Here is a 27,267-nt window from a genome sequence, read left to right as displayed (position 1 = left end):
CTGGATCTAAAGACAATAAAAGACCCTGCTTACATTTTTTTCATGTATCTTCTTGATGATTGTCCTGTCCACTGTTGATGTGTAAAATTCCTGCTGTATGCTGGACAAGGGAGCATAAACAAGAACTTCTTTCTTAGGAGGCAATTTCAGTTCAACATCCTGCTTCAATCGTCTCAACATAAAAGGTGTCAAAATCTGCAGCAGAATTATTTTCCAAAGCAAATATTTCATAAGTCTTAAAGACACAAAAATTATATGTAAATTTCAAGTTCTGCATAAAATAGCTACCTGGTGAAGCATTGATAAAATGTTTTTCTGCTGCTCTTCTTTAACAATTTTTTCATCAGCATCATCAACTGATAATCTCTCCACATCAAACCACATTTCAAAGCTTGAAAACAAAATGACAATATAAGGGAGTGAAAGAAAAACTGAGGCCCAAAGGCCATAATGCTCACTTGAGTAACCTTAGCCCTGCTATTCTTTATCAGAAAATTTTTTAAAATTGTTTTTACCCTCTTTATTCCTACAAAAAATTTTGAACCCATATTATTACCCAACCCTAGACCCATGAGGTTATGACTGAATCCACACAACATACATGTGCATCAATATAAATATTACTAACATGGCCTTGTTGTTCTGCAGGGGGATGTTTTGAAAAAGATTTTTTTGTCCATATTCATGCATTATGTAAAATTTGATCTTCAATTCTAGCCCCATCAAAACTCTAAAGACAACAATTTGAAAACAAAGAGGCCCATGGGCCACATCACTCACCAGAGTCACCTGCTGTTGTTCAACTGTAGCAATTAAAAAAAAAAAAACCATTTCAATCTTTCTTCCCATGAAATTTTTTTGACCCCATATTGTGACTCCGACCTAGCCCCAAAGCGTCTTCAAATAACTAAACTTGAATTCACACAACTTGAGGATGCCTCAATGCCAATATGACTAATATGACAATGCTGCTCTGAAGAAAGTCAAGGTCAAAATGTCATAGATCATAGCATGAAATGAAAGGTCTTGTCATAAAAAATCTACATACATAATATGAAAGCTCTACCTTAAATAGTTTAGGAGATATTTAATAGGCTACATGATCTTAAACTTTTACCACAGCAGACAGCAAGGACTACCAAGATACATATACAACACAAATTTCCTAAGATTTTGATGATTGAGAAAGAAGTTATGATCCTTCAAAAAACTGAACCTTCAATAGATGCATGTATCTGTGCACTCATGTTGGCTTTTTTTTTTATTACACCAGTCTATAAGGTGGCAACTCTGTAAGTTGAAAGAACTTGTGTTCAAACCGTTTGTATAATTTGCACTTAAACAATAAAATATGTTCAAATCAATCAGTCAATAGATAAAAAAGTGAAGAAAAGATGGATATCTATATTATCTACCTAGACTGTGAATATCATCTCACTCCCTTTATTCACTCAAAAGTTTCATACATTTTTGCATGCATGTTTAGACAAAGTGACATTCGTTCTGCACATTTACATACACTATACTCCTAAAATGGCATCATCTTGATCCCTTCAATAATTTCTAAGAACACTCATGGACAAAAAAGTCACAAGAAGAAAAAATACTGTGGTTTCATCATTATTCGCTGAGCACAGATTTCCGTGGACTTCTGTGTTGAGTTGATTCACGAAATCAAGTGTGCATTGTAATTTGGTGTTTCCATTTTGATTTCTAATAAAGAAACATTACCAATAAAATGTTTAAAATGTAGGTGAGATTAAAATACGTAAAATGCCGAAACACATTTGCAATACCTTCCAAGATCATCAAATATTTCAGGTAATAAGAAGTTGAGTAGTGACCACAGTTCTGCTAGATTATTCTGTAGGGGTGTGCCAGTGAGTAGTAAGCGATGTGTGTTTCTATACATCCTCAACTCTCTGCAATCAAAAGCATGTCATTAGTCAAAATATATCATTAGTAAAATTTCTAAAGTTAAATCTTACAAATAATTGTAACATTTATTCAATTTTTACTAGCTGCATGGATCAGACTGATCTGAAAATCTGCTTTGATGTCACTCTCGCATTTATTATCACATTTTAAAATTGAATTTAAACCATCTCCATTCTCATTTCATCATTATCAATATGCAGACCACTCTCAATATACTTAATTCGCTGACAAAATTGTTTGTCTTCCTAGTTTTCTTTGTTTCAATGGATAAAACTTCCACAATTAGTTTTCAGTTTCACTTTAACAGAACATGGTCAGTGAAAATATATGAATACCGGACAAACCCAAATTTTTACATTATACTTCTTACTATTGTACTATATTACTAAGATTTTTGGAATTAATGTCGATGTGGAGTATTACAGTAGGTGAAAGGCTCATTTTCAGCCATTTTCTAGGAAAAATCCTTCAACTGGTTGATTCTGCAGATAGGGTGAAGACTTTCTCAGCTATAGAACTATCATGAGATCAATAGGGCAGAGGTATTATTGCAAGTGTTAGGCATGCTACTTAAAATCTAACAGATATTTCTGAAAGCATTGATACAGGCCATTCATCAAAATGATATGGCAACTGAAATCACCTTTTGTTCTTAACACTTTGCCAATCCAATTTCAAGCATTTGGATTTTGTTTACTGTTTATTATCCCCTATATTGGTTTTTACACATCAGTTACTTTCAGTAAGCCAAGTAAAACGGATTTGATGGTTTGATTGATTGGTTGTATATTACTTAACGTCTCACTTGAGAATTTTTCACTCATATGGAGACGTCAGCAAGACCGGTGAAGGGCTTCAAATTTAGGCCTAGGTTCGGTGCTTACGGCCATTGAGCAGTGAGGGTTCTTTAGCGTGCCACACCTACTGTGACACGGGTGATCCGTTTTTAAGGTCATCTCCGAGGACCCATGACATTCACATCTGATGCCGAGCGTTTGGCGATGGAACTGTCACTACCTGTTTTAACGACTTAGGTGTGTCGCAGCTGGGATTCGAACCCCGGGCCTTCTGCATGCGGGGCAAACGCTCTAACCTCTTTGATGGTACTTATATAGTTTCTAATGTTCACTTGATTTAAATAATCTGAATATAACATTTTAATCATAATTATACATGTAACACTAGAGATTGTTCTTATGAAAAGCCAATGTCTTCCCAACTCCCCAAATTAGAAGTGCATCAAATGAAACCTCCTCCCTTATGTACTGCATGGTATGGAGGAGAAAGTATAAACAGTAACATAGACATTATAAACTCCAATAAGCCATACAGGAGGAAAACTATTTTACACCTGCCACCCCTCAAACCCACTTTAACTTCAAGGATAACAATTGGATCCTCCTGTCTCTACAAATGGCATTGAAGCATTGTACAAATTCTCAAGTCTATCCGATAAGCCATATAGGTGGAGAAGTGTTCACAAGCTATTTTATATCCTCCACACCTATAACTTATAGGAAAATAATTGTATCCTCCTTTCCCGACAATATGCAAATCTACCAATGGTAATGAAGCATTGTACAAAGTTTACATTAGGACAAACAGATGGACGACGCCATACCATAATACGTCCAGTCTTTGATGGGTGTATAAAAACAATGTCTCTCTCTGGAAGAGGGGAGACATAATAATTAGAGATTGCTTTCATGAAAAACAAATGTCTCCACAGCTTCCCAAAATAGGAAGTGCTCCAAATGAAACCTCCTCCATTAAATGTACTGCATGGTATGGAGGAGAAAGCATGCGCAGAAACATGGACATTATGAACTCTGATAAGCCACATAGGAGAAGTGTTCACAAACTATTTTACACTCTCCACCTCTCAGATCCACTATAACTTTAAGGACAACGATTGAACCCTCCTGTCTCTGCAATATGCACATCTACAAATGGCATTGAAGTATTGTATAAAATTTCAAGTCGATCAGATAAGCTATAGGAGAAGCATTAACAAGCTATTTTACATCCTCCACCCCTCTTAGATCCACTATAACTTAAAGGAAAATAATTGGATTCTCCTGTCCCGACAATATGCACATCTACAAATGACAATGAAGCATTGTGCAAAGTTTCAAATTTATCTGATAAGCCATCTGGGAGGAGAAGCGTTCACAAGATTTTGTGACAGACAGATGGACAGAAAGTACAAAAACAATATGTCTCCCCCTGAAAGAGGGGATACATAACAAAGTGTACCAGTCTGAGATCTACAGCCCACTCGTTTCTGAAAAGCTGTCTTACATCAGAGTTATCTTTATTTCCCCATTACTTCATTCTAATCTGCAGTTCCTTATGAACCATCTTTTTTATCTTCAGACGTAAGTATTATTTAAACATAGACCTTAGATAGATTGATTTGGTATATTAAGCTAGGCCAATGAGCTAGCAAGAAAAAAAATGCATTTATTACCATATCATGCTAAGTTTCAACAAAAACATTCTTGTTTAAATGTATTGCGTAACTGCAGATTTAGAATCCAAAAAAAGTAGTTTGTGGTATTCCAATAAATTGCAAACCTAATAAGTCGACAGTGTGTATTCTTGATACGATGACCCTCATCCACGATCAGTATTTTCCATTCGTGATGCTGCAGCTGAGATCTGTCCCTCATAGTAATTTCATATGATGTGATGACCACAGGCTGCACACCGACACCTTCACGAATTGCAGTGGTTTTTCTAATTTGTGCTCGAAGACGATTTCGTTCTTCTGGTGTTCCATGATAAAGCACCACTGGTACCTGATGTAAAAGAAAAATTCACTCCTTTTACTGACTGCAGTAAGATGTCACATTCGCTTACATAACCCAATGATTGTGACGTCACATTTGTTAATAACAATAATGGACATCAACGATTATAACGTAGATTAATTTTTTCACTGCCATGGGTGACTTAAGTCAATTTACCCATACACTGCCATGGGCAATCCAAGTTGAACTGAAATTCTACCCATTTAAATTTCCCCCACTTATCAAAACTTGTCAATAGAGGGTACTATTTACTTTTATTTTTTAAGGTAAGAGATTTTTTTACCTGTCAGAAGCCAAGACATCCCGTTTTGTTCTGTTTTTATGATTTATTGGTTTTTCTAGTGACTGAAGTTTATTTTTGTGCTCTGAACATGTGTGCCATGCATGCATGCCCACAAAAAAGCTTTCTTTAAATGATAAAACTTATATTCAACTTAGTTGCCAATGGCACTGACTGGAAAGTAAACTTTAGTTGCCTATGGCAGGGAAAGTATATCAATTTCATTTAACAATTTATTGGGACATCATACATACATGTGATAATTTTTCAACCACAAATTTGTACAATGGCTTTTAAAAAGTATTATTTTGAGTGAAAATCTGTACACAAAAAGTGGTACAAAATCTGTACTGAATATCAATCCCAATATGGTTTTGATACACCTATAAATAATTTTAAGCATACAGTATTATGCTAGGAGATAATTTCATAAATTTCATTAGTGGTAATAAAACAAAACTATCTCATTAATATAGCATTTAATGTTACTAGAGGTACGCGGTATTACCGGTATTTTTCTGGTGTCGGTATGTACCGCGGTACACGAGGTGAAATACCAGTATATTCAAGTCTGATAATTCTTAACAAAAATATTAAATCGAAACCAAAAAAATTAAGAAAAAATAATTAAAGAAATTTGTGTACGCAGTGACTCACTTTAATTACATCGTTGTGATATAATGAAAGGTAAGTCTGTTAACTGTACACAATCGGTAAAACATATGAAGTATAAAATGCGATAATTTGATTATTAATGATATGAAAACAAATCAAAATTAGGCAAACAAAAAAATAATAGAAAACATTTCATTAAGTAAACATTTTATTATATAAGGTAGATTGTTTTGATGTTGTTTGGTTTATGCGGATCGAATACCATTCCCGCCTACTAGGCTAACACCTGAGTAAAAAAAAATCAAAATGGCAGATGCAGACTTGCGTGTTCAAAACCACCGTTCCAATACAAATTCCTGCTGAATCTGAACGCCGAATTAATGAGTTTGAGGTGCAAGAATGTAGGAATTGTGGTCGAAGAACAAGAACACGTTCATACACACATGTTCTCGTTATTCTCTTTAGAGACGTGAACAGGCGTATCCCACATGTAGAAGTTCTCGTCATTCACGACTCTAAGAACTTCTAGACTTGAGATTGTGTCAAATAAATTCCACAGGATTTCCCTCTATTAGTTATTTTGATAGTCATTCCAGTCAGTAGTCTAGTCACAGTCAATTCTAGTCATGATACAGAGACACTGCTAAATAGTATGTACTATATGCTTACTTTTATCGTTGGATCAAACTTTTGTTCTGTTAACTGGCTTCAAAATAAATTTAAACAAGATATTTTCCTTATTATTTATATTTGTATAAATTGAATGCAATTTACAATCAATAAACTAATAACTGCTTTTTATATACAATAAATCACAACTAATATTGTCATAATATTGAAAGATTAAATTTGCCATATACTGTGGTATGTACTGCAGTATTTGCAAATACCATGGTATACCGTGGTACCTTTATTTTCTGCGGTACCCAACTTTAAATGTTAGGGCTGTTCCAGAAATGATCAAATGGGGGGGGAGAGGAAGAGTGTCGGGCGGTAAATGATATTTTTGTGTGTGGGTGGTCGTATTTTTTCATATTTTATTTGGTCCGTGGTTGGACTGTTAAAAAAATATTTATTATGGGTAGTTTCTATTGTTTTATTTTGTGCCACGTGGGTGTCGAGTTTTCAGAATATTTTTATTGTCGCTCGTCATGTATGTTACAAAACGTCAGAGGGAAAATTGAAAACGTGCTTTCGAAATCGAAAGTAACATTGAACTATTTGAGTTGTCGCTCTTTGCAGCGCATAACTTTCCATTACGGCACTCTTCAAATTAGAGGCGTGCTTAGTAGGGTCCCTTGGGACGTGATGGCGGCGAACTCTGTTCTGTAGATTATTAGTTTACAGTGCATCGATTTTGGGAATATTTTGAAATCAATAGGAATTCCGTTTTCTAATAAAAATAGGCAAACCTTAGTTGGTTTATACGAGGGTACCGATGCGTTATATTTATCAGTCAGTGTGATGGTGATATAGAGGCCTCAGGGCACGGGCTCCATTAGAAGACAAACGATTCGTGGAAAAACATATCCATACCCATTTCATGATAATAGCATCGCTTGGACTCCCAATCTTTCCAACATTCCTGCCATAGATGCCTTTGATTGTTGATGTGACATCGTTTCTTCAGAGCTACTGTGATTCAATGTCGCACAGGCATTACCGCGTCATTGACTAATATGTTGACGGTGCTACCGTTTGAGCGAGGGCAGCTTCATATATGTACATACTTTGTAATGTTCATGCTTTGATCAGGTTCAATTTAAACAATATCTATTTGCAAAATACTCATTACATGAATATTCTCCCAGGGTTTTATATCAAAAATCATTAAAACATGTATACATGAATGTGATTTAAATATTTTTATGCTATATGTACATTTTATTTCTGCTGTCTTCACTGTGACTTGCTTAAACTTTGATGCACGACCTGTTCTGAACTGTATGTTCTCAGCCTCTACTTCCTTTTTTCTACTCTCAATCTTTTCAAGTTACTAATTGTATGATAAAAATGCCCAAACCTTTCAAGTTTGTAAAACGATGTTTAAACAGCACTGTCTTTGAACACAAAACGCATTTCAATATATCATGAAAATTTTAAAATAAATCGATAAATTCAACTATTTGGCATGTATATGCCTTATTATGACGTACGTCAAAATGTAGACATGACGTCACACATCATCTTAGCCTGCCTTTCATAAACATTGCACTCCGTTAAACATTTCGCCTAATGGTGCACTAAATTTTGGAGCTAGGAGGCCACAAGATTAGGATGATATTCCGCTTAAGTTCACAATCATATTCCAAGGTGTGACTTTGCGAGATCTCAGCCATTTTTGACAAGGGACTTCTGGGATTGGCATATTTTTTTTTTTTTCCTTTTTAGAGGTTGAGATTTAGCTCGGATTATTTCCCGCGCTCTAGTCATTAGAGCTCGCAGTACGAGCCAGCGCTTCGCGCCACCTCACTGCGCTCGCTACTAGAATGTTTGTCCCAAAAACATCGCGAGATTTGTACTGTTTTCATTTTTTAAAATATTTTTGTGGTGGGTCTGGTTAGTTTTTTTTTAATTAGATGGGTCATTGTAAAATGAGTTATATTAATTTGATGGGTCATGGGACAATTTTTTATGATGGGTGCTTGGTATATACAAAAGGTGCCTTCCTACCCCCCCCCCCCCCCCCCCCCCTATATTTATTTCTGGAATAGCCCTTACCTATTTGGCAGTTGTTGTTCATCATTTCTAATCTTATAATCATTATAAATAAGAACAGAGAAATTTCAGGTGATAACCTTTGGTGACACAATCAATTTACAATTAAAGTGATAATAGATTTTTCATCGATTGTTCCTACATGTTTGAAAAATAAGATTACATAAAATGTTTCAAAGTCATGATAAACAAAACGAGACATTCTTAGAAATTGACCTTTTTGTCCTCATAATTGATGTCTATAGATAGCCTACAGTTACAAAATATATTAAGGACTGCTTTTAGGCAAAATAAACATCATCTAGGCCTTATGAAAACAAAATCAAGAGGCTCACAGGCCTTATCAGTCACCTGAGTATTAGTTAAAAGTATCACTACTCCCAAGGGTCATGAAATCTTGAAAAAAATTCCTGTTCTAAATATCTAAGCTAAATTCTAATGTTCAGTAACAGTATAAAACAAGATATATTCTTAAAACTTCAATGCCTTCAAAAGTGCATACACCGATGTAAGGCTTTACATAATATAATAGGTGCATCAACATTTAAACATTAAAAGGTATGACTAATTTGGACCCATCCTAGAGTCAAAACCCAGGGCTGTGAAATACACCATCTCTTGTACATCCTTTTCTGCTATTCCTAAGCATGCATTTAAATTTTATACAGTATCGGTGAACTTACACATAAATAATATATACTAAGTTTGGCCCCACCCTAATACCAAACCCCTACCCCAGGGATCATCAAATTTACAATTTTGGTAAAGGACTTCCTGTTCTTTCTAAATATCTATTTAGTTTCAATTTAGTATCAATAGCACTAAAGAAGATGTTAATTAAAGTGTTTTACACATAAACACTATATAGTAAGTTTGGCTCCACCCTGGAGTCAGAACCCTTACCCCAGAGATCATGAAATTTACAATTTTGGTAGAGGCCTTCCTACTCTACATCACTACGCATTTAGGTGTTTTTTTTTGTTTTTGTTTTTTTACAACATTTGCCATTGTAGAGAAGATTTTTGAAAATTGGTCAATTTTGGACAGTTTTTGCCTCGCCCTAAAGGCCCCAGGGGTGCACGAATCCTGAAATTTACAATTTATTTCCCCCTTCTTCCAAAGATGCTTCATACCAAATTTGAAAAGAATTGGAATGATAGTTATCAAGAAGAAGTTCAAAATGTCTATTGTTCACACATTTAACAACTGACCATTTTGGTCCCACCCTGATAACAAAACCCCTACCCCTGGGATCATCAAATTTACAATGTTGGTAAAGGACTACCTGCTCTTTCTAAACATCCATTTAGTTTCAATTTAGTATCAATAGCACTAATGAAGATGTTATTTAAGAGTTTTAAATATCAACACTATATACCAAGTTAGGCCCCGCTCTGGGGTCAAAACCCCTACACTGGGGATCACGAAATTCACAATTTTGATATAGGCCTTCCTGCTCTACATCACTGTGCATTTAGTTTTTCTTACACGCGTGTGGTTCTTGAGAAGAAGATTTTTAAAGAAATACATCAATTTTAGTTTTTGCCCCAAAATAAAGGCCCCTTAAGGTGGGGGTCATGAAATTTATAATTTCCGGTCTCCCCCACCTACAGATGCTACATACCAAATTTGGTCAAGATTGACCCAGTAGTTTCTGGGCAGAAGTTGTTAATGGACGACAGACGACGCAGACCAATAGCAATAGGTCACCTGAGTGACTCAGGTGACCTAAAAATGTATCATCATCTTTATAAACTTGTATGTATTACGCAGGGCTCGAAATTAACATTCAGCTGTTGTGATTTATAAAAGATTTTTTTCCAATCTATCTTATCATGGAAAATTTTGAATCCATATTGTGGCCCCATACCTTGCCCCAAAGGGTCACAACATAGCCATAATACAAAGTCAAAAAAATGCCATAATAAAAAAATTGGTACCAAAAGAAAGGTCATGTCATAAGGAATGCACAAATGATATATGATAGCCCTATCATTCACCATTCAAAAATTAAGAGCAAGGTTAAAGTTTCAAAAAGACAGGTCAAAAACCTTATGCCCCCCCCCCCTCCCCTGTCAGCCAAGATTTTTGAAGATTACTTTTTACTTAAAACTGCATTTTTTTTGACTAAGTAAAGTAGATTTGAAAGTTTTCAAGGTAAAAATATTATTGAACATACCTTCCACTTTTCATTCATATCAAATTTCTCTAGCGTGTTATTTCTCCTTAAAATATCTCTATAAAGGTCACAGGTGACTGTTATGTGCAGGTGTCACGAGTTTTGCAAGATCTAGTTTACCTTTGGAGCAAATCTCTTGAATTCTGAATGCCAGTTTGGAATGGTTGACAATGGAGCTACAACCAGGAAGGGCCCTGTAACTCCCAGGTACATCAAGTGGGATATCACTGCTATACATTGCACAGTTTTACCCAGACCCATCTCATCTGCCAAGATTCCATTAACCCCATTCTCATATAGTGTCTGCAATACAAATTCCATAAAAAATATCAAACAACTGTTTTGCCCTAAGAGTAAAATAACATCATCAAAAGACTACAAAAGTTTTGAAGGAAACAAACAAAATGGTTCAGAGACAATTTACTGTAAAACGAAAAAATTTGGTGCATATTTATTTTAGTGCAAACACAAGAGCCAAATCACTGGCTAAAATGAATTTTAGCACATTTGTTGCAGAGTTTCCATGACCAGCCAGGCGTTTACTCAATAGCTTCTTATCAATTCTTATACGCCAGTCATTAGACAGGACGTATTATGTTATGGTGCTGTCCTTATGTCTGTCTGTCCAAGGTCATGTTTTCCGGACTTTTTTTCCATAACAGAGGCATGTACAACTTGAAATTTGGTCACAATTTCTCCCTCAAGAATTGTAAGAGTGAGTTTGCATTTCAACTGGATTGGTCCATCCTTGACCTACTTTAGGGCAATAAGAAGGTCAAAGTTTTCCAGACTTTTTTTCCTTACAGATATTGCCCTGAAATTTATACATAAGCTTCTTTTCAGAGGAACACAAGTTCAGTTTACATTTCAGCTGGATTGGTCCATCCTTGACCTACTTTTTGTAAAAAAAAAATAGGTCAAACAGTTTTCCGGGCTTTTTTTCTTCATAACAAATACAGATATTACCCTGAAATTTAGTCACAGGCTTCCTCTTGGAGAAATATCAGTTCAGTTTGCATTTCAGCTGGATTGGTCCATTGTATCAATTCAGAGTGCACAATATGCTTCCAGGTTGAATTTCACTGTCCAATGGGCATAGATTGTACCGTTTACGGTACTCTTGTTAACTCAGGTACTACAGTGGAACCTCATTCTTACATGCATGGTTTACTACTTTGGACTGCTTATTACATTGGAATATTAAAAGATAAAAACATTTCTCAACATATATAAAATAAACATGGTTTTTTAGTTATCCAAAAATGCTGCTATTCAGTTGTAAAAATTCTGACATATTTGGCTAACCAAATGACAAAGTAGTTGCTTCTTTAGTTGGTTGAGAAATTTCAATTTCTTTTTTTCCATATTTTAAAATAACAAATAAATTTTTAGTAGGAAAATTGGTTGGTTATTTTCAATACACAATATTATTTCCAAACACAAAAATCATACTTTTAGTTACACTGGAATGACCCTGCATGCGTTATTATTATAATGTCTGAACAATATATATAAATATTATTCAAATGTCGGTGAATTTTCCAATCAACAATAAATATGAACTATATTCTTATAAATTTTGTAATTAATCAGTTTCCCCCTCATCCCTTAAAAATGCAAGCTTTACATACATTTGAACCTTTTATAACTTTTCTGTACTTAAGTTGCAAACCAAGTTTATTTTACAAATATAATATGTAGATGACCCCAACATGAATATAGATGTCATTTTTCCAAGGGCGTTGTAAATCTTGATTACATAAACTTCTGCTATTTTTGAAAATAGGTTAAGTGTTAAAATTCGTGTTTTTATCCGTTGTCATGGCAACAATTACCCTGAAAAAATTGAGCATTAAGTTTGTCAATGATAAGTTCATAAACAATCATACCTCATTAAATGAATTGATCTTTGTTTATTTAGCAGCATTCAAAATGTTGACAATCATTTTTCACCTGTGTCAGTGTGTATACAAAATACCTTGACCTTCCAACATTATGTAAGTGGATACTTCCATTATAGGATTAACAACAGATTGACCCGAAACTCCGGAATTAAAAAAAAACCAACTGTTGAAAAACTTCTAATTTTGACGCAAAAAGTCACTTACATTAAAGACACTATATCTAATACTGTGCAAAATTTTCTCGTTTTACAGTACATTGTACATGTGTATGAAGAAATCATGAAACCAACATCGGAACTATTTTTGACGATTATCAGTATCAGTCTGAACTTTACCTTTAACCATTTGTATCCATCCTTCTGGTACTGTCTCAGGCTTCCTCCAGTAAACAGAACAGGGCAGTCTTCATTCTTCTCCAACAGGGCTTTCTCCTCAGCCTTCTTTCTTGCTTTCTCCTCCTCATCATCTGAAGGTGAAGTACTATCAGTACCTATGTCAGAATCCTTGTTCATTGTTTGAGAAAGATCTGCCTCATTTGAGTTGACGTTTTCAAATGAATTTTGGGAATCTGCTTCATTTTCCTTTCTCCGCTTTGCTGACAACTACAAAGGTGATAATAATCTTCATACGATTTTCACTACCATAGAAATTCTATCATTTACAGGTATAAGTTTCTAAGTCAATCTATCATTTACAGGTATAGGTTTCTAAGTCAATCTATCATTTACAGGTATAGGTTTCTAAGTCAATCTATCATTTACAGGTATAGGTTTCTAAGTCGTTCTATCATTTACAGGTATAGGTTTCTAAGTCAATCTATCATTTACAGGTATAGGTTTCTAAGGGCTGTTCCATTAAAACATATGAGGTACCCGGGGACGGCAATTACAAAAAAATCTATGGGTGCTTGTCATTGGTAGAAAATTGCATATATGGTGGGTACCTACTGCCAGAAAACTGCATCTGTGGGTGGTTGTTTTGATAAAATCTTAATTTTTTTACCGAAACTGAGAGGAATGCAACAAGAGAAGGGAAGGGTTGAAAGTAGAATGTGAAACAAACGCCGTTTTCTGTCTTCATTTTATCTTGGTCGATGAGGTTTCCGCGATCCGGTTATTGTTTCCAGTTTGACTCTAAAGTTATAGCGACTGGAAATTAGGATTATCTCCCTTGTCCAAAATGGAAAACGAAAAGTGCTCGTGGTCCATTGAAACGGTTTTTGATTTTTTCTAGCTGCAATAATGTAGCCCTGTCCAATTTTTTTTTATTCTGACGTTTTCGGGATGAGGCTACAATTCCATAGGATCTCCGTAATGGTGCAAAATAATTTTATGAATAACCGATAATAAACTCTGCACTGTGTATTAGTCCCAAATGTTGTTTACAAATTACACCAAAAGGAGTATCAACTTTGTGCTCGGGCATGTCTAATAAAGGTGTTTTTCATTAAATATAATGTACAGTATGCAAAATTCTTCGTCTGCTCCGCCATGCTTGTTATCACGAAATCTCGTAGGTGGATCTAATGAAAAAGCTAAACATTGACAATCGGCGCGAAAATGTAGTTACTTGAGCCACTTCGACAAAGAAAGGAAATCATATTGTTGCAGAAAGAATTTACACTCTGCTGTTCGGTTTTTAACTTGATATTAAATTCAAACCTTTTCAATACCGACGAAATAGCTTTCGCCTCCAAACTTGTCCATTGATGTAAATACTACATTATATGACATTATAAATGCAAATGACTTGACAATCGGAAGTTGAAACTTCAGTACACCAAACATGGCGCACAAATATGAATCGAGAAATTGGAATTTATCGAAATTGTTGAAAACGGTAGAATAGAGCCTCACAAATCTTAAGTTGCAGGTTGTGAATTTATATATTGACTAAGAAACATAGAATATCATTTTATTTACGTAATAAGACACATTTTCTTGTTTTTTAATACTCAAAATACTAGTCAATTTTAAAACTTTTAATAGTTGTTTTTGAACATTTACAATACTAGACTTTTTATGAACAGGTAGACTTATAAAATTAATTTAGTTCATCATGTTTAAGAAAGACAGTCTTGATAAAATAAATTGATGGTTCTATGATCAAGCTTCATTGATGGCCAGTTATTTGAATGGTGATGACACCCAAGATACTCTTCTCTTTACTATCATGCTTGGGAACATTTGAAAATAGACCTCTATTCAGGGGTTATAAATAGTCATTCATACATATTGAATTTAAAGAAAAAGTGTATTTCACATTTATTTCACTTCTATGGGTGGTGCTGCACTATCTAAAATTGCTTCTGTGAGTGGTCCCTCATTACATTTTTATGCTTCTATGGGTGGTTACCCAAATTTTAAAGTGCCTTCCCCGGGTACCTTTTATGTTTTAATGGAACAGTCATTCTATCATTTACAGGTATAGGTTTCTAAGTCAATCTATCATTTACAGGTATAAGTTTCTAAGTCAATCTATCATTTACAGGTATAAGTTTCTAGTGATAATTACAGCAGATTAGATAGCATTGGTGATCACATTTTGCATTTCATTTATGATTTGAAAGTTTTTCATGATTTATTTGAGAATGTGAATGATGTAATATATGTAATAATATATACTTCCTATGTAATAATATATACTTCCCAGCAAATATTTTACGGTGTTGTAGTTGTGGCCAGATGTGGTATTTACATGTATTTTGCTCATTAATATTTCAATTTTGCGCTTATCAAATAATTTACACTGTATTTCAGTTTTGTGTGAAAGTGGATGGAGTTAGTTAACATTTTTTATGGTATTTTGTTGGTTGTTTACTTTTACTTTTCATTGGCTGTGTAATACCTAAAAGCCCATTTCGATCATCTTTTTTTTTCTTCCTCCTTTCTTTTCTTCATAAGATGGCCATATTCTGGGTTTAAATTCAGCATTTTTTTCCTTATATAACTGGTACCAATAAACGGTACCATTCCCAATGCCAAAAACCGTTGATTTTTCCCAATTTTGTGACTAAATATTCCCAATTCACTTGCCGAAAAATAGACCACTGACATCGTAATTTACTTAGTCTGAAACATTGTATGACTAACTAAATTGTTCACTTCCAGTATTAAATCGAAAGTACAGATCATGGCAGTGCGCGTGTTTTGTAGAGCTACGATGATTCTAAAATGAGCCTACGACGATTCCTTATGTCTCACAACATCAAATATTACCGTAAAAAAGTTTGTAAAGAGATGAATACTTCTTGTTTTGTTGTCTTGTTTTCTTTTCTTTTAGTTGAAATCATTTGCCATTACATTGGCAGAAAATTCCCAATTTGTTCGATTTTGACGCTGATTTGCAGTCGTTATCTGTACCAGACCAACAGATCCCTAATAATTTCTACATCACACAAGGTATTTCATTAATGATATATGTTAAAACTTTTCTTTAGTATACTCAATTAGTACAAATTTTATGTCTCTGTAGAAAACTATATAATACATTATCATTGCATAATTATACCTTTTCTCTACATTTGTGCATACTAATGATTTGATATGTTTTGTTCAATCACTGTTACCTTTTCAATAAATCAATAAATCCTTCACGCTTGAGTATAAATCTATGTTGTGCCTTGTTCACTTTATCACACAATGTATCAATTTGGACTATGAATATCATGACATACCATGGCCTCTGAAGAATCCATTGCAGTTTTTCTTTTTTTACATCTACCCTGTTTTTCCTCTGCAAAATATAGGCTTAATAATTACATCAACTGAGAAGAATTGTTTTAGCACACTGTTGCCTCCCACTTCCATTTTCCGAAGTTAAAAAAAACACAACATTTTTAGGGATCATCTTGAAAGTGGAAAATTAAGAGATACAGTACATAAAATTCACCTATATGTATATGAGCTTCAACCAAAGAACAGTGTTGTGAACATATGATAGTAAATTCAAATTTACCAAGATACTAAGTCAAAAGACAAACAAGAGATGTTTGTAAAACACATATGCCCCCCATGGTGCAAAATTGAAAAGGGTTATACACACACATCCTTTAATTGATAGTAGTATCATCAATTCAAAATATTGAGCAGACAATATCTTCCTATGTCAAGAGTGAATTGACCATGTGACCTAAATATCAATAGGGGTCATCTACTCCTTATGCTGTACCAGTGTACCAAGTTTGGTGTCAATCAAGCAAATAATTCTTAAAATATAGAGACAATATATTACTATGTCCAGTTCAACAATTGACTTTTGACCTCAAAATCAATAGGGGTCATCTTCTCCTGAAGATGTACCAGTTTACTAAGTTTGATGTCTGTCAAGCAAAAGGATTAAGATATTGAGTGGACAGTATATAACCATGACCAGAGTAGGGGTCATCTTCTCCTGAAGACGTACCAGTGTAACAAGTTTGATGTCTGTCAAGCAAAGGGTTCTCAAGATATTGAGCAGACAGTATATTCCAATGTCCAGTTTAACCCTTGACCTTTAAACATGTGACCTCAAAATCAATAGGGGTCATTTTCTCCTGAAAATGTACCAGTATACCAAGTTTGATGTCTGTCAAGCAAAGGGTTCTCAAGATATTGAACAGACAGTATATTCCTATGTCCAGTTTGACCCTTGACCTTGTGACCTCAAAATTAATAGGGGTCATCTTCTCCTGAAGATGTACCAGTGTACCAAGTTTGATGTCTGTCAAGCAAAGGGTTCTCAAGATATTGAACGGACAGTAAATTTCTATGTCCAGTTTGACCCTTGACCTTTGACCATGTGACCTCAAAATCAATAGGGGTCATCTACTCCTTGGGATGTACCAGTGTACCAAATTTGATGTCTTTTAAGCTAAGAGTTCTCAAGATATTGAGCGGACATTATATTCCTGTCCAGAGTAGATTGACCCTTGACCTTTTGACCTGAAAAACAATAGGGGTCCTCTTCTACTCATAACCAACCCACATATGAAATATCATTATCATCAAGTGAATGGTTCTCAAGATATTGAGCGGACAACATGTGGTCTACCGACCGACAGGTGCAAACCAATATGCCCCTCTTCTTTGAAGGGGGGCATAAAAAGTTATGGCCTGGACCAAAAAGAAAAAAAAACACCAACAAAAAACACCACCAAAAATTCTATCGTTTGACCTTTACATAAATGGTAAAAGGTTTTCATAAATGGAAATGGTACATGGCACACTGTCTTATCATGGTGTACCCACACACCAAATATCAAAGACAAACAAGAGGCCCTTGGGCCACATCGCCCACCTAAGTCACCTTGGCCCATATCTAAAGATTTTCCATATATATTCGCATGTAAAACTTTGGTCCCTATTGTGGCCCCAACCTACCCCCTGGGGCCATGATTTTTACAAACTTGAATCTGTACTATGTCTGGAACCTTTTATGCAAATGTTAACTTCTTTGGCTCAATGGTTCTTGAAAAGATGTTTAATTTTTTCTCTCTATATATTAGTATTTAAAACTTTGATCCCCCATTGTGGCAAACTTTGAATCTGCAATATGTCAGGAAGCTATCATGTAAATTTCTAATTTCTTGGCCAAGTGGTTCTTGAGAAGATTTTCCCTACATATTTGCATGTAAAACTTTGATCCCCTATTGTGGCCCCATCCTACCCTGGGGGCCATGATTTTAACAAACTTGAATCTGCACTATGCCAGAAAGCTTTCACGTAATTCTACGCTTTTCTGGCCCAGTGCTTCTTGAGAAGATTTTTAAATGACCCCACCCTATTTTTGTATTTTGTGATTATCTCCCCTTTGAAGGGGCATGACCTTTCATTAGAACAATCTTGAAAACCCTTCACCCAATGATGCTTTTTGCCAAGTTTGATTGAAATTGGCCAAGTGGTTCTGGAGAAGAAGATGAAAATGTGAAAAGTTTATGCCGATGGCTGACAAATGTTGATCAGAAAAGCTCACTTGAGCCTTCGGCTCAGGTGAGCTAAAAAGTTATGGCCCAGATAAACTTTGTATGAGAAGTGGAAGAAGAATTCATACTATTATTTAAACAATGTCCTCTTTCTGGGAAGGGAAGACATAATCTATCATGTAATAAATTAGAGTACTATGGTTAAGTGTGCATACATTGCTGAATTTGAATCTGTTCAGTGTGTGAAACAGATTCATGTGAATTTAAGATTCATCAGACTTGAGTGGTAGCAAGTGTGGCACTAAAGACAACAAGAGGCCCAAAAGTATACAAGTTAAAAGAATCATTAGCCAGAAAGGTTGCAAAATTGATAACAATTTTCCTGTTATGCATGTCTAAGCAAAATTCTAATCTTTAACAGCAGTATAAAACAAGATGTGGTCTTCAAACACAAATGCCCCTAAAAGTGCCCATACTTATGAAAGACTTTACATAATATGTTATACCAACACTATATAGAAATTCACAATTTGGTACATCCCAGTCTGCTTTTCCTTAATATGCATTTAGTTTTTATACGGCATCAGCAAAAATTAAAGAAATCTTTCAAATGATAAAGACAATATCTTAGCCTCCACCTTGGAACTCCTACCCATGGGATGAGTTTTACAATTTTGGAAAAGGACTACCTGCTCCTTAATTTTCAATTCAATATCAACAGCAGTTAAGAAGTTACATGTATTTAAATGTTTTACACATAAACAAAATATGCCAAGTTTGGCACTGCCCTCTTGCTCTACATGATTATGCACTTTGTTTTTCTTACAGATCTGATGATGTAGAGAAAAATTTTGAAAACTGATCAACTTTAAGCAGTTTTGCCCTGCCCCTAAGGACCAAGGAGTGCAAGAATCCTAAAATTTACCATTTACAACCCCCTTGTCCCAAAGACAATTCATACCATATTTGTAAGGAATTGGAAAGGTAAAAATTTATAACCCCTTTGTCCCAAAGACAATTCATACCATATTTGTAAAGAATTGGAAAGGTAATTATCAGAAAAAGTTAAAAATGTTCAATTGCTAATGCACACATTTAATCACGGACTATTTTGACATCACCCTGATACTAAAACTCCCTACCCCTGGGATCCTGATAAAGAGCTATCTGCTCCTTCTAAATAACCATTTCATTTCAATCTACCAAATCCAAAAAGAAATAGAATAGTAGTTATCAAGAGGAAAAATGTACAATTGATAATGCAAAATGACAAGACACAGACCAATAGCAATAGGTCACCCAATTGACTCAGGTGACATAAAATGCCTAACCTTGGGCAGTGGCGGGTGGCAGTGGTAGCAAGCTATTGGTTGACTGTCTGTTCCTGCTAGATCTTCTCTCTTCTACTAGGGATTTCTTTGTCAATGAACTTTCCAATTGAGTCTGAGAACAAAAACTCCATGTAGGTTACTTTAATAATATTTTGCTCTAATAACTACAAGAGGCCCATGGGCCACATCGCTCATCTGAGCCACCTTGGCCCTGCCATTGTTCAAGGTCAACACCAAACTAAAATAAGACCTTGCCATAAAGAATCCATATACGAAATATGAAAGCTGTTGTGAAATGTAATGCTGTGTGGGTGTGGGTGACATCATAGTGACTGTGACATGCCACGACGTTGTTGTAAACAGTTTTTAAAAAAACAAGTAATGATGAAATGACAAAACGTGTTGTTTTCACTAGCTTAGATAATACGAAACATTTGGTGCCGTGACTATGAGTTTGAATCTTAAGGTTGTCCGTGGCGGACACAGACGCACAATTATAGTCAACAAATACGATTGGGAAACCATATTCAAAACCTGACCCACCTCAACTACCACAGGATAGAGTAACGGACTCTGCCATTTCATACTACAGGTGTAGACTTTGCAGGACCCTTATATGTAAAGGACAATGGTAGTCAACGGAAAATGTACATTTGTCTCTTTACATGTGCGTGGACTCGAGCTATTAGAACTAGTTCCAATCTACCAACGGATTCATTTATTCTGGCATTTAGACGTTTTGTGAGCAGTAAAAATTCCCCTCAAACGATGTACTTGGACAATGCCGCAACATTCGTATCTGCACATGCAAAAATAGTGCAAACTCTAAACTGCAAAATTAATCAGAAATTAATTCCAAAGGGAGCACCCTGGTATAGCAGCTGGTGGGAAAGATTGATCTGAATGACAAAGATTTACACTGAAAAAGGTCCTGGGGAAAGCTCAAATACACGAAGAAAACTTCCGAACTATTTTAAGCGAAATAGAAACCATTAATAAGGACAGACTGTTAACCTACGTTTCATCTGAAATTCAAGCTTTACAGCCGTTAACGCCATCTCATCTATTATATGGACGAATGAAAACTACACCATCAGTGTCAGTCTCCCAGGAAAATACAAACATCACGCATACCGAAGCAAATAAACAATTGGAGAGAGAAGAATTGGTTCTACAACATTTTCTAAAACGATGAAGAATGGAATACCTCACAGGATCACGCGAGTTTCATAAATTTTCAGGAAACGATACTAAAATTTAGGTTGGTGACATAGTTCAATTCTACGATAAAATGCCTCGTACAAAATGGAAGTTAGCTATGGTAGATAAACTCATTACAGGAAACAATGGATTAGTACGTGCAGCAAAAATTCAAACAAAATCACAACGCGACCAGTTACCAAACTTTATCCTCTGGAACTTCCCAGGGCTCGCGCTGCCCATCGCATTTGTCGCATTTTGCGATTTTTCAGAAAAAAATGCGACACGGACATTTCGTATTTTAGTATTCGCGCGCCATTTTGAATTTCAGCTGTTGGCATCCAAACAGCCTCAGGGCTGTTTTACCTGTGCAGAATGTGGATACCCTGTCGCATGGGAACAATAAGACTTAGGGGCGTCTTGTTTATTTAGCAGTTTACACAAAACAAAGGGTTGATCCTCTATGTGCAGGTAGGTGTGAATGAAATGAACTTTGCGCGTGCCAGTTGCCTACAGTACATATCGTAAATATAGAGATACCCGAGTCATTACTGGGGAGCTACCTGTTTTGTACTAGATGGAATAAAAAGCGTGTGATTGTGCACACACTAAACTAGTCAATGGAAGATACTTCCGTGTTAATAAAAATATATAAAATTTAATTTGTCGGTTCATCACAGTACAAAAGCGATTTCATCTAGAAAGGTAAACTAGAATGTTCAGCTATATTTTCTAATCCATTTGACGTTAGTATAGTGTATAAATAGAGGAATGTTGGGAAATTGCATTATTCTTTAGGTCTTTAGTTTGATCTATTTAGAAAATGGCCATGAGGAAACGCAAAACAGTAGGTTCTTCTGAAATTGCTATTCTGTCATCTTTTGACTTCACATCATCTTAAGCCATTTGAAATTTATTTCAGACTTCATGAAGTCCCTTCTCCTCTACATGATGAGATTCACCAAAGGACCACTTTATCATTCTGGATTTCAAGATGAAAACAGGATTCTTCAGTGAAAATGTGATGTGAAACTATGATCATGTGTTATGTATTACAGTAATTAATTTTCAGTAACTTTGTCATCAGTGACTTTTTCTAGACTGCAAATTTAATGAGTAATATATGTCATTTACACTACTAAAATGATTAATAAACATTTAGAAACTCATTTCTTGTCTTTATTTAATATAGCCAGTTTATATGCTATGAAATACTCCTATTTTTTTCTGGTATGAAATAGAATTGAGTCAACTTAGCCAAAAACAATATTTAGAAATAAAACCATGATTGTGCTGCAATGTCATCAGACTGACTAAAAAGCAATCTGCTGAAATACAATCGATTTTCACAATATCCTAATAATTATAGCGATAAAAGCTAAACAAAGCTATGTTGTATACATTGTGTAAGAATAATCAGAGATATGATATGTTGTATATGCCTCTTGAATAATATACATGAAATATAGATCTACAGTAAACGTGTATGAGTCGATGCACGCGCGCCAGGTTGCGACACAAAATTTTGGTCCAGTGTGAGCCCTGCTTCCTTAGATATACCTCACTTTGTGATGAACTGTGTGTACTACGGAGACGTACTATGCCTTGGATAGAACTTTATTCGAACTTAATTTATGAACTGCTATATATTATAGACGTTTTCCGATAGATAAAAAGCTGTTACAAACTTTTGGCCAGGACAGTGTCGCGAATTACTTGCAGAACATTGACAATATATTTATTATATGTATTGTGTTAATTAACTATGCACTTTCTGTGGCCGGAGAATGTCGCGAAATGTATTGCTGTGTGGGTGTGTGTGACGTCATAGTGATTGTGACGTGCTATGACGTTGTTGTAAACGGTTTTTAGATAAACAAGTAACGATGAAATGACAAGACGTGTTGTTTTCACTAGCTTAGATAATATGAAACAAAAGCCTTACCTTAAAATATATTAGTTTTTTCTTACAGAAGTCAAACTCCAAGGTCAAAAGTTTAAACACCATAAAGAATCTCTACACAAAATATGAAAGCCCTACCTATAATAGTTCCTGATATACTTAATAGATTATGTTTTCTTAAAAGTAGGTCAAACTCAGGGTTCAAGGTCACAAGGTCAAATAACATGATATAAAATGGAAGATCTTGCCATAAGAAATTTACATGCATGATATAAAAGATCTATCTTAGATAGTTTTAGATATATTGAATAGGTATGATTTTTATTAAAAGTTGGTCAAACTTCTAGGGGTCAGACAACGAAATTGAGGAGAAATACTGGCTAAATGCGAGTGAAAAATTCAAATTGTGAGTGAAAAATCACAAGTGATCACAACTTTTTGCGAGTGAAAAAAACCCGATCTTTTTTTCCGGATTTCCTCGGTTGTACTTTAAAGTTTACAATAATTTTGTCTTGTGCATAGAAACGCTTTAGAGAATGAAAATATAAGTATTGCAAAAGTAAACATGGATCGAATAAATAACTAAGGCCTAGGTCATCTCAGTCAGTGATGTCGAAGATGGCCTACTTCAAGCACACTTTAGGCGTCTCAGAGACGTCTGATTTAAATAGCAAGCATGTTGATCTCGTCCATGTTTACATGAAACAACACATGAAAGTGTTAGTATTACCGCTTCATGTGGTGTCCTTCTGTAGTCTAAACCTTCCGAGTTTGCGGGTTTTTTTTTTTAAAAACTAGAATTTTTTAGATGAAATTTCCAAAAGTTTTGAACATACAGTTTGAATTGGCACAAACAGTCTTCAAGATTTCAAACCACATGATGTTGTAAATAGGTGGTAGCTCTCTGGATAGCGAATACCCCACACAAGTGTACCCTATGACCCTCACCATGCACCTATGATACGTGTATGTGGTAGTTAAGCGGTAAATCCACAGAACGGGCCCAATGCCGAGGTGTAGCTCGTTACACGAGTCAACTAAAAAAAAATCTGACAAACCTTAGAACCTACAATTACAAGATTTTTGGTGGTCCCTATGAAAAAATTCCATGGGAATTGGAAGTCAAAATGTTTTCAAGAACTCTGCTTAGTAAACCAAAGATCTGTCACAACTGTGTACAAAGAGGATAGAAATCCTCAATATAGTAACATTGCCATGCAGAGTCCTCGAGACACCTCTGAATTCGACATTTTACATGCAGCCTCATCAATTCATCATTTAGCAAGCCCTGTAAATATACCATACTTTGAAACAATGGTGTACACCTTTTTTGCCAACTTTTTAGCAAGACGCTCTGTCTTTCTCTTTTCTTCTTGTTTCTGTCTTTCAATCCTTTGTATTAAGTATTTAGTGTACATTGTGCTCTTATTCAGAAGGAACTGGAGCTTGCTGTATCGTAGCTCTCTGTCCTCGCTATCCAACTGATCCCATATCTGGATAAACAGAAAGATTTTGATTCATTTACATACCATAATGAAATAGCATCAGCAAATTGTTTGCAACAGCAAAACAATATTTTATGAAAACACAAATTCTGATATTGCCTACCATCAGGTAAAAATGGTCAACTAATGAAATGTTACCTTTGCTCTCTGTATTTAGAATATACATTATCATTCATTTTACAGACCCTATCGTACACCATTTTGGTAAGTGCTATCCACAAAAGTTACATAGTGGTAGTCTCTATAAATGTTTATAATTCTGAGATGGTTTAGTTCAGGTTAACATGAACAAACCACATAGTCTCTATAGCAAATCCCCCCCTACAAAACAAAAACAAGTTTAGGTGCTATTTCAAACTCAGAATGTGGATTACCTTTTGTTGTTCTTGTTTAACCTTTTGTTCTTCTTTCTTAGCTTCATTTTCCAAGTTCACCTCCTCTTTTTCCATTTCATTTGTAACCACCACTTCCTTGGATTGTTCTTCTCTATCTTTACTCTCTTTATTGTTGTTTTCCATAGTAGCAGAGGTTTCTTCCACTATCTGTGCATCCTGGTCTCCATTCTCTCCCTTGAAATATAAGAAAATGACACTGCACAAATTTTATATGAGGTTTGAAAGCATGAACTATTCTAAAAGAAACTATTGCTTGTGATGCTTTACATCATAGTTTACTGTTTCTTTAAAGGTCATAGGAGACAACAATTGGAATGAATTTTGGTATGTCTATAAACAAGTTTTTTTTACAGGCATAATGGTTAATGACAATAATAAAGCCCGTTTTCAACACAATTATTTGTTCTAAACCGTAATAATACACAGGATTTTTAAGGGTCTGCAGAGGGCCGAAATTTGGCCCTATTTCCAATGCTGAACAAGAATTGTCAGAAGACAACATAGCTCACCAGAAAGTATAACTTTCCTTACCCTCTACTTCAAAAGATTAAAGTTTTCAAAAAGTAGAACAATGTCCAAGGTCACTAGGTCAATAGTTTTGATACAATATGAAAGGTCTGATCATCAAGCATCATCATAAGAGATATCAAATCCCAATCCCCCCTTGTTCAAAAGATATAGCCAAGGTTGTGTCACAAAGAATCTACATACAAAATATGACCTTACATAGTTCTGGATATACTTAAAAAGTTATCTTTTCAGAAAAGCAGGTCAAACTAACAAGGTCAAAGGACATGATATGAAATGAAAGTTCTTGCCATAAGAAATTTATATACAAGACATGAAGGATCAACCTTAAATCATTCAGGACATATTGTATAGGTCAGAATTTTATCAATAGTTGGTCATACTTTCAGGTCAAGGTCATAAAATCATACACTATTGCATCACATAAAAGGACTTCTAAAGATATTTTTGAAGATTTTTCCTATACGTCAAGATATAAAAGATGTTCAATTTTGTGACATTGATTAGGAAACATAGCTAAAGATGCCAGGAGTTGTAGAACTTTAACTTAAGGTAGTATCAGCCATCAGTGATTTTTTAAGACCCATTTTAGGTCCGAATATCGGCCCTTTCCCCTCCCAAAAATTACCTATTTTTTCCCAATTTAACTTGCACTTTTCCCAATAATAAAAACTGGCAAAAAATTTATTTATTAAAGAATAAGTTAAATGAGAATAGTTTATATACGGTATAACAAAGACACATCAATTCTAGATGATTTAGAAAGAATAGTCGAAAATTGTAAGAGCTTCAAGAAAAGAAAGTTAAATATGTAAAATAAAAGAAGAATGACATTAATTTGTGTTTGATTTCTTGTTTGATACATATTTTAATAGCATATTTACAATAATGACTAGGTTTTCCCAATTTGATCAAAATGTTGACAATTTTTTCCCCAATTAGAAAGGTACAGGACCCTTTTGAAAAATGTTGAAAAATCACTGCATCATCAAGCTGTGACATACTTTGTTTTGTAACATTTGAGGTCAGCAAAACTGCAAATTCCTAAATATACTTGAGGAATTTATCATCAAGTCCTTTCACAAGAAGAATCACTTGCAAAATAAAATCATTCACTTTTATTTTCATATTGCTAAATTGCATGTAAAAACTCCTCACCAACATAACACTAGCGAATCATGTTCTTGCGATTTTACATCTATGCGTCATTTTGTGATATTAAGTACTTGCGTAAAATAAGGAATTTACAGAATATTACTTTTAAATTTTCATATCTATTAAGCAGGGTTCGAAATTACCTCATGTCCGAAAGTCTGAGACTAGTGAAAAACGTGTCGGACTAGTAAACTCTCTATAGCACTAGTCTGTACAGACTAGTGAAAATCCGGAAATCAATCTTGAATTGGTTAAGATTTTAGCAAGATTTGTCTGAGTCTCTTACATGTTTGAACTTATGGTCGATTACCTGCAGGGTTAAGTGTTTGCGTGACTATGACATCCTGATCTTCCAAACACATGGAGTGCGTTCGAGACCGTCGTTCTTCGAACGAGAACAAATTCCTGCCGATTCCGAACTCCAAGTACGCATCACAAGAAAGGGTTCAAGGTGCAAGAACTGCAAGTAGTGTGATCTAAGAACAAGCACGTTTGTGCGCACATGTTCTCGTCATTCACGACTCTAACACAGGAGTTCGAAACACTATAGCTCATGGCTTGGTCATTATTGATAAAATTTCAAACTCCAGTGATTCTAAGAACTGAGCACGAAAAGAACAGGAACGTCGATCTCGAACGCACTTATGGACGTTTATAAAAGGATAAACTCTAATTAAATTAAATTAAAGTATGGTGGTCTTTTTCTTCTGTAGGTGTCAGAAACTGAACTGCTTGCATTTGTGATGTGTTTGGATTTCATTAAATACTATTGAATAAACTGAAGATCATTTAATATGATATACTTGTTTATGAGATTGATCACTGTTTGTTATATTCACCTTTCATACTGGACGGACTAGTGAAATGCTTTGTAGACTAGTGAACATCAATAGTGACTAGT

At 35.0% G+C, this 27,267-nt stretch overlaps 1 protein-coding gene and 1 long non-coding RNA gene across 4 annotated transcripts in view; one reads left to right on the top strand and one right to left on the bottom strand.

Annotated features, from left to right (window-relative positions):
• The window catches only part of LOC125679218 (lymphoid-specific helicase-like), a 67,858-nt gene that overhangs the window by 21,603 nt on the left and 18,988 nt on the right, over positions 1–27,267 (bottom strand). For 2 of the 3 annotated variants that reach the window (XM_048918258.2, XM_048918259.2), the window contains exons 3-12: positions 24,663–24,857; positions 24,109–24,276; positions 19,681–19,792; positions 16,124–16,182; positions 12,783–13,049; positions 10,664–10,846; positions 4,516–4,739; positions 1,797–1,922; positions 289–391; positions 34–195 (exon numbers count right to left, since the gene is read on the bottom strand). In XM_048918258.2, the coding sequence (XP_048774215.2) occupies positions 34–195; positions 289–391; positions 1,797–1,922; positions 4,516–4,739; positions 10,664–10,846; positions 12,783–13,049; positions 16,124–16,182; positions 19,681–19,792; positions 24,109–24,276; positions 24,663–24,857 (1,599 nt within the window). Of the gene's footprint in view, positions 1–33; positions 196–288; positions 392–1,796; positions 1,923–4,515; positions 4,740–10,663; positions 10,847–12,782; positions 13,050–16,123; positions 16,183–19,680; positions 19,795–24,108; positions 24,277–24,662; positions 24,858–27,267 lie in introns of those variants that run through there. The other variant, XM_048918260.2, reaches the window with a different exon arrangement.
• LOC125679228 (uncharacterized) lies at positions 19,813–22,049 on the top strand. Its single transcript, XR_007371749.2, has 2 exons — positions 19,813–21,351; positions 21,803–22,049. It is a non-coding gene; the product is annotated as an uncharacterized LOC125679228 (long non-coding RNA).

This window comes from Ostrea edulis, chromosome 2 (assembly GCF_947568905.1).
Source record: "Ostrea edulis chromosome 2, xbOstEdul1.1, whole genome shotgun sequence".
NCBI classification, from domain to species: domain Eukaryota; kingdom Metazoa; phylum Mollusca; class Bivalvia; order Ostreida; family Ostreidae; genus Ostrea; species Ostrea edulis.
This window is presented reverse-complemented; position numbering and strand designations above follow the sequence as displayed.